The sequence below is a fragment of the Globicephala melas genome, chromosome 4 (assembly GCF_963455315.2).
Source record: "Globicephala melas chromosome 4, mGloMel1.2, whole genome shotgun sequence".
Lineage (NCBI taxonomy): Eukaryota > Metazoa > Chordata > Mammalia > Artiodactyla > Delphinidae > Globicephala > Globicephala melas.
Window position 1 is genome coordinate 93,528,781 of NC_083317.1, and position 14,004 is coordinate 93,542,784.

The following is a 14,004-nucleotide window of genomic DNA, read 5'->3' on the forward strand; positions in this document are numbered from 1 at the left end:
GTAAATTGGGGCTGGTGTTGTGGAAAACAGCATGAAGGTTCCTCAAAAAATTAAACATATAGAACTACATATGATCCATTCTGGGTATTTACCCAAAGACAGAGAAAACACTAACTTGAAAAGATATATGACCCCCATGTTCATTGCAGCATTATTTACAAAATCCAAGACATGGAAACAAGTGTCCAGTGATTAGATGGATTAAAAAATGTGACACAAACACACACAAACAAAATGGAATATTATTCAGCCATTTTATTAAAAAAAGGAAATCTTGCCATTCTGACAACATGGAGGGAACTACTTAAGGGCATTATGCTAACTTAAGTAAGTCACACAAATACTTTATGATCTCACTTATATGTGGAATCTTAAAAAAAAACACAAAACCCACAACACACAAACACCCCCAAAACACGAGTTCATGGACATAGAGAACAGATTGGTGGTTGCCAGAGGTGGGGAGTGTGGGGTGGAGGGTGGGCGAAATGGGTCAAAAGGTACAAACTTCCAGTATTAAATAAGTCATGGGGATGTAATGTACAGCTTGGTGACTGTAATTAGTAATACTGTATTGTATATTTGAAAGTTGCTAATAGACTAGATCTTCAAAGTTCTCATCGCAAGAAAACAAATGGGTAACAATGTGTGGTGATGAATGTTAACTAGACATATTGTAGTGATCATCTTGCAGTATATACAAATATTGAATCATATTTATAACTGAAACTAATATAATGTTATATGCCAATCATATCTCAATAAAAAATTTATAAACAAGATTCTAAATGGAAATGCAGTGAATTTAGATATTAATTTAGACCTATTTTAAGTATTAGGTATTCCCATCCAGGATGATCATTCAAGATTGCTTTATGCCCTTTATTTAATAAGGGTCTGTATTTACACAGGGTCTGTTCCTTTCTTATTAAATTTATTCCAAGGTATTTTATAAAGTCTGTCACTATTGTAAGGAGAATTTATCTGTTGCTTCAAATGTTAACTGGATATTGCCAACTTGAAGAAAAGCTTTTGATTTCTGTATTACATATCATGTAACCAGCCAAATATTAATTCTAAGATTTTTAGGGAAATCTTTGGAGTATACAGCCACATCATTAATAATTTCCCTATTCTTTTTTATGATGTATACCAATCACTTAATTTTTTTGTATTTTGAATTAGCTAAAGCTTTAAAAACCGAATAAACAGTTGTGGGGGAGGGTAAATCTATCTTTTCTAATTTAATGCAATGGTATGTGTATTTCATGTAACATGATATTTGCTGTCAGTTCTTACAAAGTATTACATTTAGATGATTTCCCTCTATTGCTATTTTGAGGATTTTTTTCCTCTTTAAAAACTTTTATTGTGAAATATATAATACAACTTAAAATTTAAAATGAATATTATGAGAATAACAAAATAAACACCCATGCATACACCATGCCATATTAAGTTACCAGTACCTTAGAGTCTCCCTTTGTGCTCCTCTCTGACCATAATCTCTCTCCCTAAACCCACTCTCCCAAGAGGTAACTGTTATCCAGAATTTTGTGCTATTTATTATGCCCTTGCTTTTCTTTAAAATGTTACCAGCTATCTATCCCTAAATAACTGTCCTTCTTGTTTTTGAAGTTATATTGTTGTTGAACTTTATATAGACAGAATAATGCTGTATCTATTTTTCTGACTTGCTTTTTCACTCAGTATGTTCCTGAAATTGTTATTGGATGTAGATAAAATGCATTCATGTCATCACTGTACGTCATTAAATTGTATGACTATCCTATAATTTACATATCCATTCTACTGTTGACATTGGGTTGTTACCAATTTGGGAATACTATAAGCAATGCTGCTGTAGGCATTCTCACACCTGTACACCAGCAGACACACGTGTGCAACGGCTTCCCTAAGTAAGAATGGATATAGGTTTGGTCATGTACAACTTTACTACATAATGACAAACTGACTTCTGTACAATAAATCAGTTCATCAATACGTCAATTTACCTATCCTTGTACCAAATACCATTTTGTTTATAAGTCTTGGTATCTTGTAATTCAAATGCTCTCACCTTGTGCCTCCTCACGAGTATCTTAACTTTATTGGCTATTTGCTCTACCAAGTCTATTTTAGAATAAGCCAGTTTAATAAATTAAAAATTCTTATTGAGGATGAACAATTTGGGGAATTTCTATCTAAGAATATACTCTGTACTGTTAGATTAATGACTTCTAATAAAGTTTTAATTTTCTGCATAAAAATCTTGCAAATTACTTTTTTTTTATTATAGCTTTTGATTTTTGCTGGTACATAGAAATAAAATTGATTTTTATTTGTTTCCAGAACCTTACTAAACTCTTATTAATTCTACCAATTTATCTGCATATTCTTTGTGGAGGTGGGGAGGGAAGATGGGCCTATGCAGACAATAACTCCCCTGTGAATAAGAATATATTTTTTCCTCTTGAATTCTTTTTATTATTATTTTTAAAATATTTATTTATTTATTTGGTTGCACCAGGTCTTAGTTGCCCCATGTGGGCTCCTTTTGTTGCAGCAGATGGGTTCCTTAGTTGTGGCTCCAGGGCTACTTAGTTGTGGCATGCGAACTCTTAGTTGTGGCATGCATGTGGGATCTAGTTCCCTGACAAGGGATTGAACCTGGGCCCCATGCATTGGGAGCGCGGAGTCTTATCCACTGCACCACCAGAGAAGTCCCTCCTCTTGAATTCTTAGACCTTTCTTTCTTTTTTTTTAAATTGTCAGTGCACTGGCTAGAACCTCCAATATAATGACATCCTTGTATTCTGATCTTGAAGGAAATGCTTTTAAAGTTTCATCATTAAGTAAGATGTGTGCTGTACTCTTTCTTGGTGAAAGTCCTTTACTACCTTAAGGAAGTGCTTTTTTATGCATTAAATTTTTCAGGGTTTCCCTGGTGGTGCAGTGGTTGAGAGTCTGCCTGCCGATGCTGGGGACACGGGTTTGTGCCCTGGTCTGGGAAGATCCCACATGCCGCGGAGCGCCTGGGCCCGTGAGCCAGTGCGTCCGGAGCCTGTGCTCCGCAACAGGAGAGGCCCGCGTACAGCAAAAAAAAAAAAAAAAAATTTTTTTCAGATGTTTTTTTATTTATTACTGAGATGATCCTATGATTTTCCCCTTTATCTGTTAATGTGCTGAATTACATTTTGTATTTAAAAACTGATTTTGCATTGCTAAATCAACCTTGCATTCCAGAGATAAACTCAACTTAGTAATGATGCATAATCTTTTTTATGCAATGCTGAATTCACATTGCTAATAGAGTATTAGCAATTTTAGAATTTTTCCATTGATAGTCTTAAATGAGATTAGACTATAATTTTCCTTTCCTTTTCTCTTTGTTCTGATATCAAGGTTATGTTAAAAACTCATTAGAAAATGGAAAATGTTGGGATTTCCCTGGTGGTCCAGGTGGTTAAGAATCCACCTTACAATGCTGGGGACATGGGTTCGATCCCTGGTCAGGGAACTAAGATCCCACATGCCACACGGCAACTAAGCCTGCACTACAACTACTAAGCCCGTGTGCCACAACAAGAGAGCCCGTGTGCCGCAACTACTGAGCCCGTGCACTCTGGTGCCCACATGCTCATCGCAACTAGAGAGAAGCCCGCGCGCTGCAATGAAGAGCCTGTGTGCCAGAATGAAAAATCCTGCGTGCCGCAACTAAGACCCAACACAGCCAAAAACAAATAGGTAAATAAATATTCAAAAATAAATAAATAAATGGAAAATGTTCTCTCTTCAATCTGTTTCTTGAATTTGGGGTGTACTTACCCTGAAACTATCTAGGCCAAGCATTTTCTTTGTAAGAAAGAATTTTAACTTTGGAATCTATTCTTTAATAATTATAGAACCAACCAGGATTTTTTTTTCTTACTGAGTCATTTTTTTTTGTATTTTCTTCAGAATTTATCAATTTCAACTAAGTCTGCAATTTGACTGGCAGAAAGTTGTTCATAATATAATATGCATGTGTCAGTGTATTATATCACATCTAACATTTTATATTTGCTCTCTCAACCTTGAAAGATGTTTGTCAACATTATTGGTCTTCTTAAAAAGCTAAATAAAACAATAAATTACTATGAAGTGAACAAGTATATAACATAAAGGTTAAGAAATAGAATGCTGCCAGAGTACCTAAATTCCCATGTGCCCCTTCTTCATTTTCCCCCATGGAGGTTATACTATGTTGGCTTTTAGAGTAACAATTTTCTTGTTTGCCTTTAAACTTTTACCAGATAACTCTACAACCTTACACAATAAAGTATCACTTTGTCAATTTTTAAACTTTATATAAATAGAATTTAAAAAATAGTTATTTTTATATCTATTTTCTTTCACTCAATACTCTCAAGATTTATCCAGGTCATTGCATGTTCAGGAGTTCATTCAATGCATGACTATAATACAGTATATTCATCCATTATAATGTTGATATAAATTTCTGATTTTTCATTTTCAGGCTTTTATGTATAATGTAGCTATGAACATTCTTTTGTACATGGATTCTGGTATTCGTGTGCCTATTTTTCCTGAAATAAATATCTGGGATTACAACTGTTTGGTTTTAAGGTATGCATATCTTAAACCTTACTGCTTAATGCCCAAGCATTTTATAAAATGATTATACAATTTACACTCCTACAAGCAGTGGAAGAGACTTCTCTGCTTCCCATTTGTGCTAAGCAAATATGGTGCATGTGCAATGGTATCTTACTTGCATTTTCTGCATTATGAATGACGAACATCTCTTAATAAACTTATTAGCCATTTGGGTTTCTCACTTGTAAAATGCCTTTTTTTCTATAGAGATGTCTGATTTTTCAGTTATTTACATATTCTGGATATGAGTCGTTTGTCAATTGCATAAATTGCAAACATCTACTCTGTGACTCTCACTCTCGTAATGATGTCTTTTCATGACTAGAAGTTCTTAATTTTAATGTAGATTTATCAATCTTTCCCACTATAATTAGTTTAAACAAAGTAACAAGTTTAACAATCTTTTCCAACCCAACAGATTAAACATACTCTCCTATATTACCTAGTAAAATCTTTATAGTTTTACCTTTCATATTTAGGTCTACAATTCCCTTAAAATTCATCTTTGTATATAGCATGTGAAGAAATTAATTTCCTTCCCTTCTTTTTTTAATAGAGATACCCATTTTTCTCTGCACCATTTATTGAACAGACTGTCTTTTCCCCAATGTTTTAAAGTGCTACTTTTGTCTGTTTATGTATTTTCAATTATAATCCATTAATCTATTTGTGTTCAGTACACCAAAACTTCCAACACCTCAACGTCTTGATTGCTACGACTTTATAATAAACCTTGTTTCTAATAAACCTTCCTCAACTGAGTGGTTATTCATAACTCTTGTATTTCCATATAAATTTTTAAAACAGTTTGTTATTTTACACACACACAAACACACACACTTTGTATTTTGACTGGCTTTGTTTGAATCTATAATTCAATTTGGGGGAAACATTTTTCAAAAGTAAAGTAACCAATCCATGACTATGGTATAATATCTCTATTAAGGTCTTTAATTAACGTAAATAAAGTCCCATGGTCTTCTCTGTAAGATCTTGTACATCTTTTATTAGATTTATTCTTAAGTACTTCAGTGGTTTTTATGCTATTGTAACAGGTATCTTTTAAGAAAAAGCATTTTCAACCTGTTTGTGTTAATATAATTCATACTTGTATACTGATTTTGTATCAGAATTTAATTTAGTAACTTATCTGTAGATTCTTTAGGATTTCCTATCTACACAATCATATCATCTGTGAATAACAGCAGTACTGGTTTTTCCTTTCTAATTTTTATACCATTTCTTTTTCTTACAATACTGCACTGGGAGGGACTACATTAAAATGTTGATTAAAGGTGAAGTAGGCACCCCACTCCTTTCTGATCACAAAGAATATGTTGCCAAGGTTTCATCATTAAGTATGATGTTTGTTATAGTTTTTTTGGTAGATAACCTTTTATAAGTTTAAGGATGTTCCATTCTACTCCTAATCTGCAAAAAGTCTGATCACAAGAGACAAATTTATCGGATGTTTTCCCTGCAACTACAGAGGTAATGTAATTTTTCTCCCTTAACCTATTAGGAAAATATACTGATAAATTATCTAAAATTAGAATAACCTTCTGTGCCTGGCATAAACCCAACTTGGTTATGACTATTCTTCTTATATATTACAATATTTCATTTGTTAACATTTTGAAATATTGCATGTATTTTCACAAATAGGATTAACATTTCTTAAAATGTCCAAAGTTATCCAGAACTCATAAAATGAGATGGGACATCTCCTTCCTCTATTCTCTTTAAGTATTTGTGTAAGATTGATATTAATTCTTCATTAAATATTGAATAGCATTATCCAGTGAAGCCATCTGGGCCTGGTGATTTTTTTCTAGGAATAATTTTAAATGTGGATTCCATTTCTATAGTGTTTATAGGAACATTTATATGTGTTCTATTTCTTCCTGTATCAGTATTAATAAGTTACATTCCTCTAGAAATATGTCTGTGAGAATTGTGGTATTCGGTTGCAGTAATGAGTTCCAATTTGCTCACATCTTCCTGCATCCACACTCCTGGGTAATAGTACCTTCCCACATTGACTTTAAAGCTCCCTTTAAAGTTAAAATTAACTACCTGCTACACTTTGCCAGTGAACATCCAATACATTTCCAAGTTCATGCCTTTTCTCACATCACTTCCTCTCCCTGGAAAACCCACATCTTTGGAGGCAACCATAGCTCCCTCCATCCCAATACAATGATAAAAGTTGTGTATTTTCTGCCAGAAAAAATGCATACATGCACATAAACACAACCTTTTATATAAACTATCATAGGATTCACTACCTCCATTCTGCAAAGTAGATTCTAGATTAACGACTCCTAACTTACACATTGCCCAGTATACATAATGCTTACAAATACTAATAGAGGGAGGAATAAGCAATAAATATGCAAGCAAATACACAACAGAGCAAAGGCTGATATAAGCATTCATACTGGCTTATGAAAATTTGTCTGAAAGAACTGTTTAAAACATGAAACATAAAATATACTTGAGTTTTAAGTATTTATTTACAAAGTTCTTCCTAATACAACTGCTTTTAAAATATAGCAATAAAGGATCATTTACTATTTAAAAGTGGTACATATGTGGCATAGAAAAAAATCTATATAGTCAAACTATTATAACTGATAACTGAAAATTGTTAAGTGACAATTAAACATTTGCAGTACTCCCTAAACAGGTAGGAAATAAAAATGCATTTATTCATAGGAACTTGATTAATTTGTATTACTGACTTAAAAAAAAAAGACTACTGTGAAAGATAACATCAGGGTTTGAAAAGTATTTTACAAAAGCAAATAAATGTATTTCAGTTTTACACTTAATTATGAGGCCATGATAAAAATTTGACCATACACATATCTATGTATTTTACAGCAGGTTAGCCAACTTCAGAATTATTTCATAAAGAATATAAACAATCTTTACCACAATTTCCCCATGGTCTTATCCTTCAAAATAAAATTCCACACACTATCAAACTAAATCAAGATTTGCTAGTGGCTAAAATCATCATAAGTATATTGTCCCTTAAACAGCTACAAGTATACACCAGTATCATGTTTGTGCAAAATATACATTATTTTCTAATCTTTCTGCCCTTATCTCAATTTGCAAGCGTATTTTGAAACCATCTCCTTTAACTGTTATTCTTGTTAATAGCGGCAAATCTTTTAAAATCCACATGCTGTATCTTTATTTATAAAATAAACTGCAAAAGGAGCAGTTAAATAACTACTTTAAATAGTACATGTGGACCAAGAACCCACTATTCAGAGATCTATGCAGGTTTTTATCTAGTAAGTACTGTGGTATCACTTAATTTCTGAACAAATTGAGATACACAGATATTTATTTCCAAAAATTCATTCATGGACACTATACAAAGAGATTCACAGTAGTATTTGGCGTCAGCCAATAAAATTTATTTACTGCATCACGTGGCAAAGTTACTAATATCATGAATAACTTAAATGATTGGTCTTCAATTGCATTCAACAAAGAGAAAAATTACATCAAAATCAATATAATTTTTTACATGAATTAACTCAAAAAATGTAAGAGGTTAATCTTACTCTTTCAAGAAGAAAATAAAATGGCATAGTTTAGTGTTACCTTCTTTCCAGCGTTCACCAAGTGCTAACAACAAGTACCATTTAAGTCAGTTTCTTATGTGAATATGAGGTTGTTTAAAAGTTTCTACAAATTAAGATTTTTTTAAGCTTCATATCAAATGAGTTGTAGATCTACTTAAAGTATGACTTCTCCTTTCAAAGAAGGAAGGAAGGCTGACAAGGGAAGGAGATGGAATGCCCTGTGAAGACAAAATATTGTGTATTTAAAATTTTTTCTTTTAAAAATTGTAATATACAGTTTAGTATCATACATGTCATTTTTACATTTTACAAATTATCATAACAAGACATCTGAAAAATCTAAACTCTTTAAATAAAATTGGGGGGAAGGGTGGGGAGAACACATAATTAAAACTATTTTAGCATTCTGAAAACAAGAAACAAATGGATAGACTAGTTTACTACATATGAACTCAGTTGAAACAGATATATGCTTAGTGTTTCAGGTTTTTTTAAAATTATAAATTAGAGTATAAGTTTTGAGGTTAAAAAGACAAACCCTAGTGGTTTCTTCTTAACTTAATCATAAAGCAGAATTAAGAGGAGTAAAATTACTTCGTGGGAAATAATTTTCTAAATTAAAAGTCATAAACTACGAAAGAGTTTTTATATTATGTATGCAACCCGTATTTATATGTCTGTATGTGTTTGTATGATTTTGCTCCATGTAAAAATTGAGCAAAACAGCAGTGCTTCTGATAATAGAGATTATTAATATACTAAGCTGTCTAAACTTATTGTTTCAGAGTGTCAAAGTTAAATATCATCAGATTTTTAATAACAAAGAAACATAGACATGAATACCAAACACTCAAGAGGGAGTGTAAATCAAAACAAATTATAAAGGTACTGTTTTATTTTAGCAGATATTAATGGCTAACTGCAACTAAACTTAGAGCCAGCAAGGTAGCTAGCTGTAAGTTCTCATCAACTAGGTAGTAAATAAAATGAAGTGTTTAAAGAGCTAGGTTGGTAAAGTATTACCATTCAAGTGATAGCAAAGAAATGATTTAAGTAGATAGTATAATAGTTTACATTTTCCTCAGGTAAAACCTTTACGATTTGCCATATTAAAAGCATAAATTTTACATAAATGTCATAAATCTAAGATTAAGAATCAGATCTGTAATATAAATCCACTTCACAGGACAATTACTACTATTTTTTAAATAATCATTTTCATAAATAAGAAAATCTCTAATGGGACTGATTTTTTCTGGACTTATGAGTAAATTACCTTGCAAACATATCTTTATGTGCCAATAAGCAAAGAAACTCTATTAAGCCTATGTTGTGAATTCAAAGCAGTTATAAAGTTGTGAATTCAAAAGTCCCCACCCACCTAATAAGTAATTCAGTGGAGAAAAATACTTTCTTTTTTCACAAATGCAAACTTCAAATAGCTAATAAGCTCACATTAAACTTCACGAGGCTTGTTTCCATTACTGGTTGGCATATCTCCTAATTCTTCACAAATGTCAAAGATGACTTGGATAGAACTTTTTTTGAAATTTGAAAACTCAGTATTTCCTTCTAGCATCTCTGAAAAACTAGCTCGTGAGGCAGAATGACGTATAGATCGAAACCAGGAGTTTTGAGAGCGCCCACCAGTAGAGTTTGAGCGCTGAACATAACCATGCTTAGTAAATCCAATTATAGTGCTTGTGGAAACAGAATGGGTAATCTGTTAGAACAGAAATAGGCAATTGAGAAGAGGACATGAACGCCTTAAAGATATTTTAGGTACTTCTTATTTATGTTGTCTACATAAAATTGACAAAACCATAAATAATATATATTAATTTTCCAAAATTCTTCTATTAAATCCAATTATCTTCATTTGAAAAGCAATGTTTATAATAGTTACTATAAATGCAGGAAATAAACAAGGGATAGTACTTTGGACTTCAGAAAGCTTACAGTCCGATTTTAGTAAATGAATGCTAAATTTTGTCAATTTCAATATATTTTTCATTAATCAAATTTCTTTGCAAAAATTTATATCATCAACTAAGTACAATTTCTCTCTCACTGGAAGGTTAATCTTGATTAAAAGTTCTGTATAAACATACTCATATTAGCTGTAACCTTTGATGTATATTAACTAACGACTTAACTAGCTTTATAAAAAAATAAGTTATTAAGCATTATGTGCCTTTTCTGTATAAACTTTAACAATTAAAGGTAACCATTTATAAAACACCAAAGCACTCCCTTTGTGTATATTAACTTATTTAATCCTTACAACTACTACTTTAGATTCATTTTACAGACAGTGAAATTGAAACAAGAAGATCTCTAATAAGCTGACAAAGGTCACACAGCTAGCAAATAGCAGAACCGGGATTTGAACATGTGAGTTCCAGAGTTCATGCTCTTAACCACTACTCAAACTGCCTTTGAGTACAAAATCACATTATACGTGAGTGTGTGTGTGTATTTACTCTCTACAATAGGTACTCTTTACTCTTAACATAGGTAAGTACTATTAACCTCTTTTCTCTCATCTGCAAAAATGGGGATAAGAGAGAATAGGAAACTTGCTGAAGGACATACAGCTAAGAAGTGACAGTCACTTGCTTTTCTTAACCTTAGTAGGTAAGGTTAATAATTTTTACAAAGGACAGATACATCACTATTTAGTGATAATAATAAATGTTAGAAATGCCCTTAATATTAATTAAATGACTAAAATTCTGACACTGTTGGGAATTTGGATTGCTCAGGAAACATTTAAAAATATATACATGAATTTAGAACCCATATCATCCTTTGATATTCACAGCTTCAGAGATTATATATTCATCACAGAAATAATGAAAGAAATAAAACTCAGTCTCTGCTATATTACTGGAGCCAATCTATAAATAGAACCATAGCTATTTACATCAGTAAAGTGATAGGCCAGATTGAAACATGTTTCTTAGAGACCTACAACTCAATCCCAATAAAATTTCATATCAAACTACACATTAAGTAAGTCTCTAGTTCATTAAGTGAGGTTTTCTCAGTTACCTAACCCAGTAAAGAGGTCAGATGCTTAGATATATCCAAAAAATTGATGGAGATATTAATATTTCCATCTTTAAAAAGTTAACAAATTCCACACCAACTTCATAAATTTGGAGTCATTTAGCCCATTAAATCAAAATCACTTACTGCTAATGAAGATGTGCTAGACAGACGACTCATTACATGCTTATCATTGCTAGAAGGACTTCTTCCCTCCACTGAACTTTGGGATGTCATAAGAGCCCTTCGTAGAGCTCTTTTTGGAGTTTTGGAGAAAGAGAATGCTCTTGTAACCTAGAGTTAAATTACAATTAATTAAAAAACCTAGACAAATCTGATTAGAACAATTATATGTAAACAAAGCCAAATTCACACCAAAAGTTTTTCTATAAAAAGTATATAGCAAAATTAGAATCTCTTTGGACAAAGCAGTGAGAAAATGTAGTACATTGTAGATTACTCCATCTTGGTTTCATAGAGCACCTACACTAGTCCAGCAGGAGAAAGTGGGAGGGAAAATTTGGCATGAGAGAAGAAACCTGGGTGTTATCTGATTCTGCTACAATTTAGTTGTGAGATCTTTGATCCAAAGTCACTTAAACCTCAATTTCTTTAATTGAAAAAGTGTAGGAGTTTATTTGAATCATCATTGTTAACATGTTTATCTACTATACATCATACATGTTAAATGCAGAGATACAATGATGATTAAAGTATAAAGCCTCCCCTCAAAGGCAAGGAAAACAACAACCAAGACTTATAAACCTAGCAAGTAGACTACAGTTGCAAAATTTTACCTGTAAAATTAAAAGTCTAGTTCTACTTTTAAAAAGCCCTATTCCCAACATTCTTATGTAGTCCTCAACAACTTCAATACTGTAAGGTAAGTAACAAAGCTATCTTCATCATTAGAAGTCTGAAACACACTTATGGTAAGGAATAGATCCCAGGTTTCCTGACTCTACTGTGTGCCCTTTGCTGAAAAATATCTGATTTTTAACATGAACGCAATTCATGTTAAATGCAATTTCTAACATGAATGCACACGTATCTATACCTAAAACACCATCAGAAGTATCATAGTAACTATAATGGGAAGGATAACAATTTGTTATAATTACTGTGCCAAAGAATTCACTGAGCTAAACTATTATCTCTGTAGGCCATTGCCTAGAACCAAAAACAGCTTTATTTTATACACTACCTGATGTCTATGGCAATACTATTTTAATATACTCTGAAAAATACATTTTGGAGATATGCTGAATAATAATTTCACTAAGACTCACCTTTTTTGAAGTCTTTTTTATTGCTCTAGATGCTCTACTCAATGTACTGTCCATATCTTTCGTATTTACTTCAAAGGATTCTGGATCAGCAGTGTAAATAAGATTCTCCTGTTGAAAATTAATATTTTTATTTTAAAATAAACAAAATAAAGATACACAACTGTTCCTAAAATCAAACCTTTAAGAACTTACATGCTCACATAGGGAGCATATATAAATGAAGCTACTCAAGATTTCTGATGGGTTTGATATAATTTCTACTCTGAAATTTATTTAAGGCCTCAAAAAGTATATAACAGAAGAACAAAAACTGATTCAAAGAATCAGATTTTTATATTTTTTACAGTGTGTGTGTGTGTGTGTGTGTGTGTGTGTATGAGTATAGAAATATTTCCTCTTCAACATGGCAAAAGTTCTCAAATGATAAGACACCGACTCAGGGCTTTTAAAAAATTTACTATGCATAATATTTGAAATGTAGGAAAGAGCTCAACTGAAGTTGCCTAATATCTGAATTTACAAACATTTCTTAGTAACAAAATTTCACAACTGGGAAGAATTCTGTGGTTTAACACAGTATAAATCAGGATATAGTTAAATGTTTGCTGCCATCTTGTGGTTAATTTTACTTTATGAAATATCTTCATTAACTGTTTATATTTCAGTTCTAGAATTATCAGCCATCCTGTGGCTAGTAATTCAATAGATTTTATTTTAAGGAAATTTTTCCATTAACCGTTTACATTTCAGAATCATGGTTATACATTTAGAAAGGACTGCATAAGCCATGTAGTCAGGCATTGTGATAAATGCAGGAGTAATCTCTATAATAGGCAATCACTATACTGCAGAAATCCATTTTATATATGGATATCTAGAACTATGAGAAAAAATTCTTCCTTATAATGAGCAGTTTTTTGGCTTTACAAAAAGCTGTCTGCATCTCTTTTCTCATCAGCACTCTGTTGTACACACTAGCACTGTATTTCCTTCTATGAACCTTTTTGTGGAACAATCCTTTATTTATAACAACATATTCTTGGCCCACAGAAATTTTTTTTTTTTTTTGGGGGGGCGGTACGTGGGCCTCTCACTGCTGTGGCCTCTCCCGTTGCAGAGTACAGGCTCCGGACGCGCAGGCTCAGCGGCCATGGCTCACGGGCCCAGCCGCTCTGCGGCATGTGGGATCTTCCCGGACCGGGGCACGAACCCGCGTCCCCTGCATTGGCAGGCGGACTCTCAACCACTGCGCCACCAGGGAAGCCCCCCACAGAAATTTTTAAAAAACAAACAAATCAAGGGCCAGAGGAGGTGGTGGAATAGAAGGAAGTGGAACTCACCTCTTCCCACAAATATACCACAAATACATCTACATGTGGAATAATTCTTATAGTATACCT

At 32.6% G+C, this 14,004-nt stretch overlaps 1 protein-coding gene across 1 annotated transcript in view; it reads right to left on the minus strand.

Moving 5' to 3' along the window:
* Positions 1–9,764: 9,764 nt before the first annotated feature.
* ECT2 (epithelial cell transforming 2) overlaps positions 9,765–14,004 on the minus strand; it is a 64,457-nt gene continuing 60,217 nt past the window's right edge. The window contains 4 exon segments of the mRNA XM_030863355.2: positions 9,765–9,809; positions 9,811–9,987; positions 11,463–11,609; positions 12,605–12,712. Coding sequence (XP_030719215.2) covers positions 9,765–9,809; positions 9,811–9,987; positions 11,463–11,609; positions 12,605–12,712 — 477 coding nt within the window.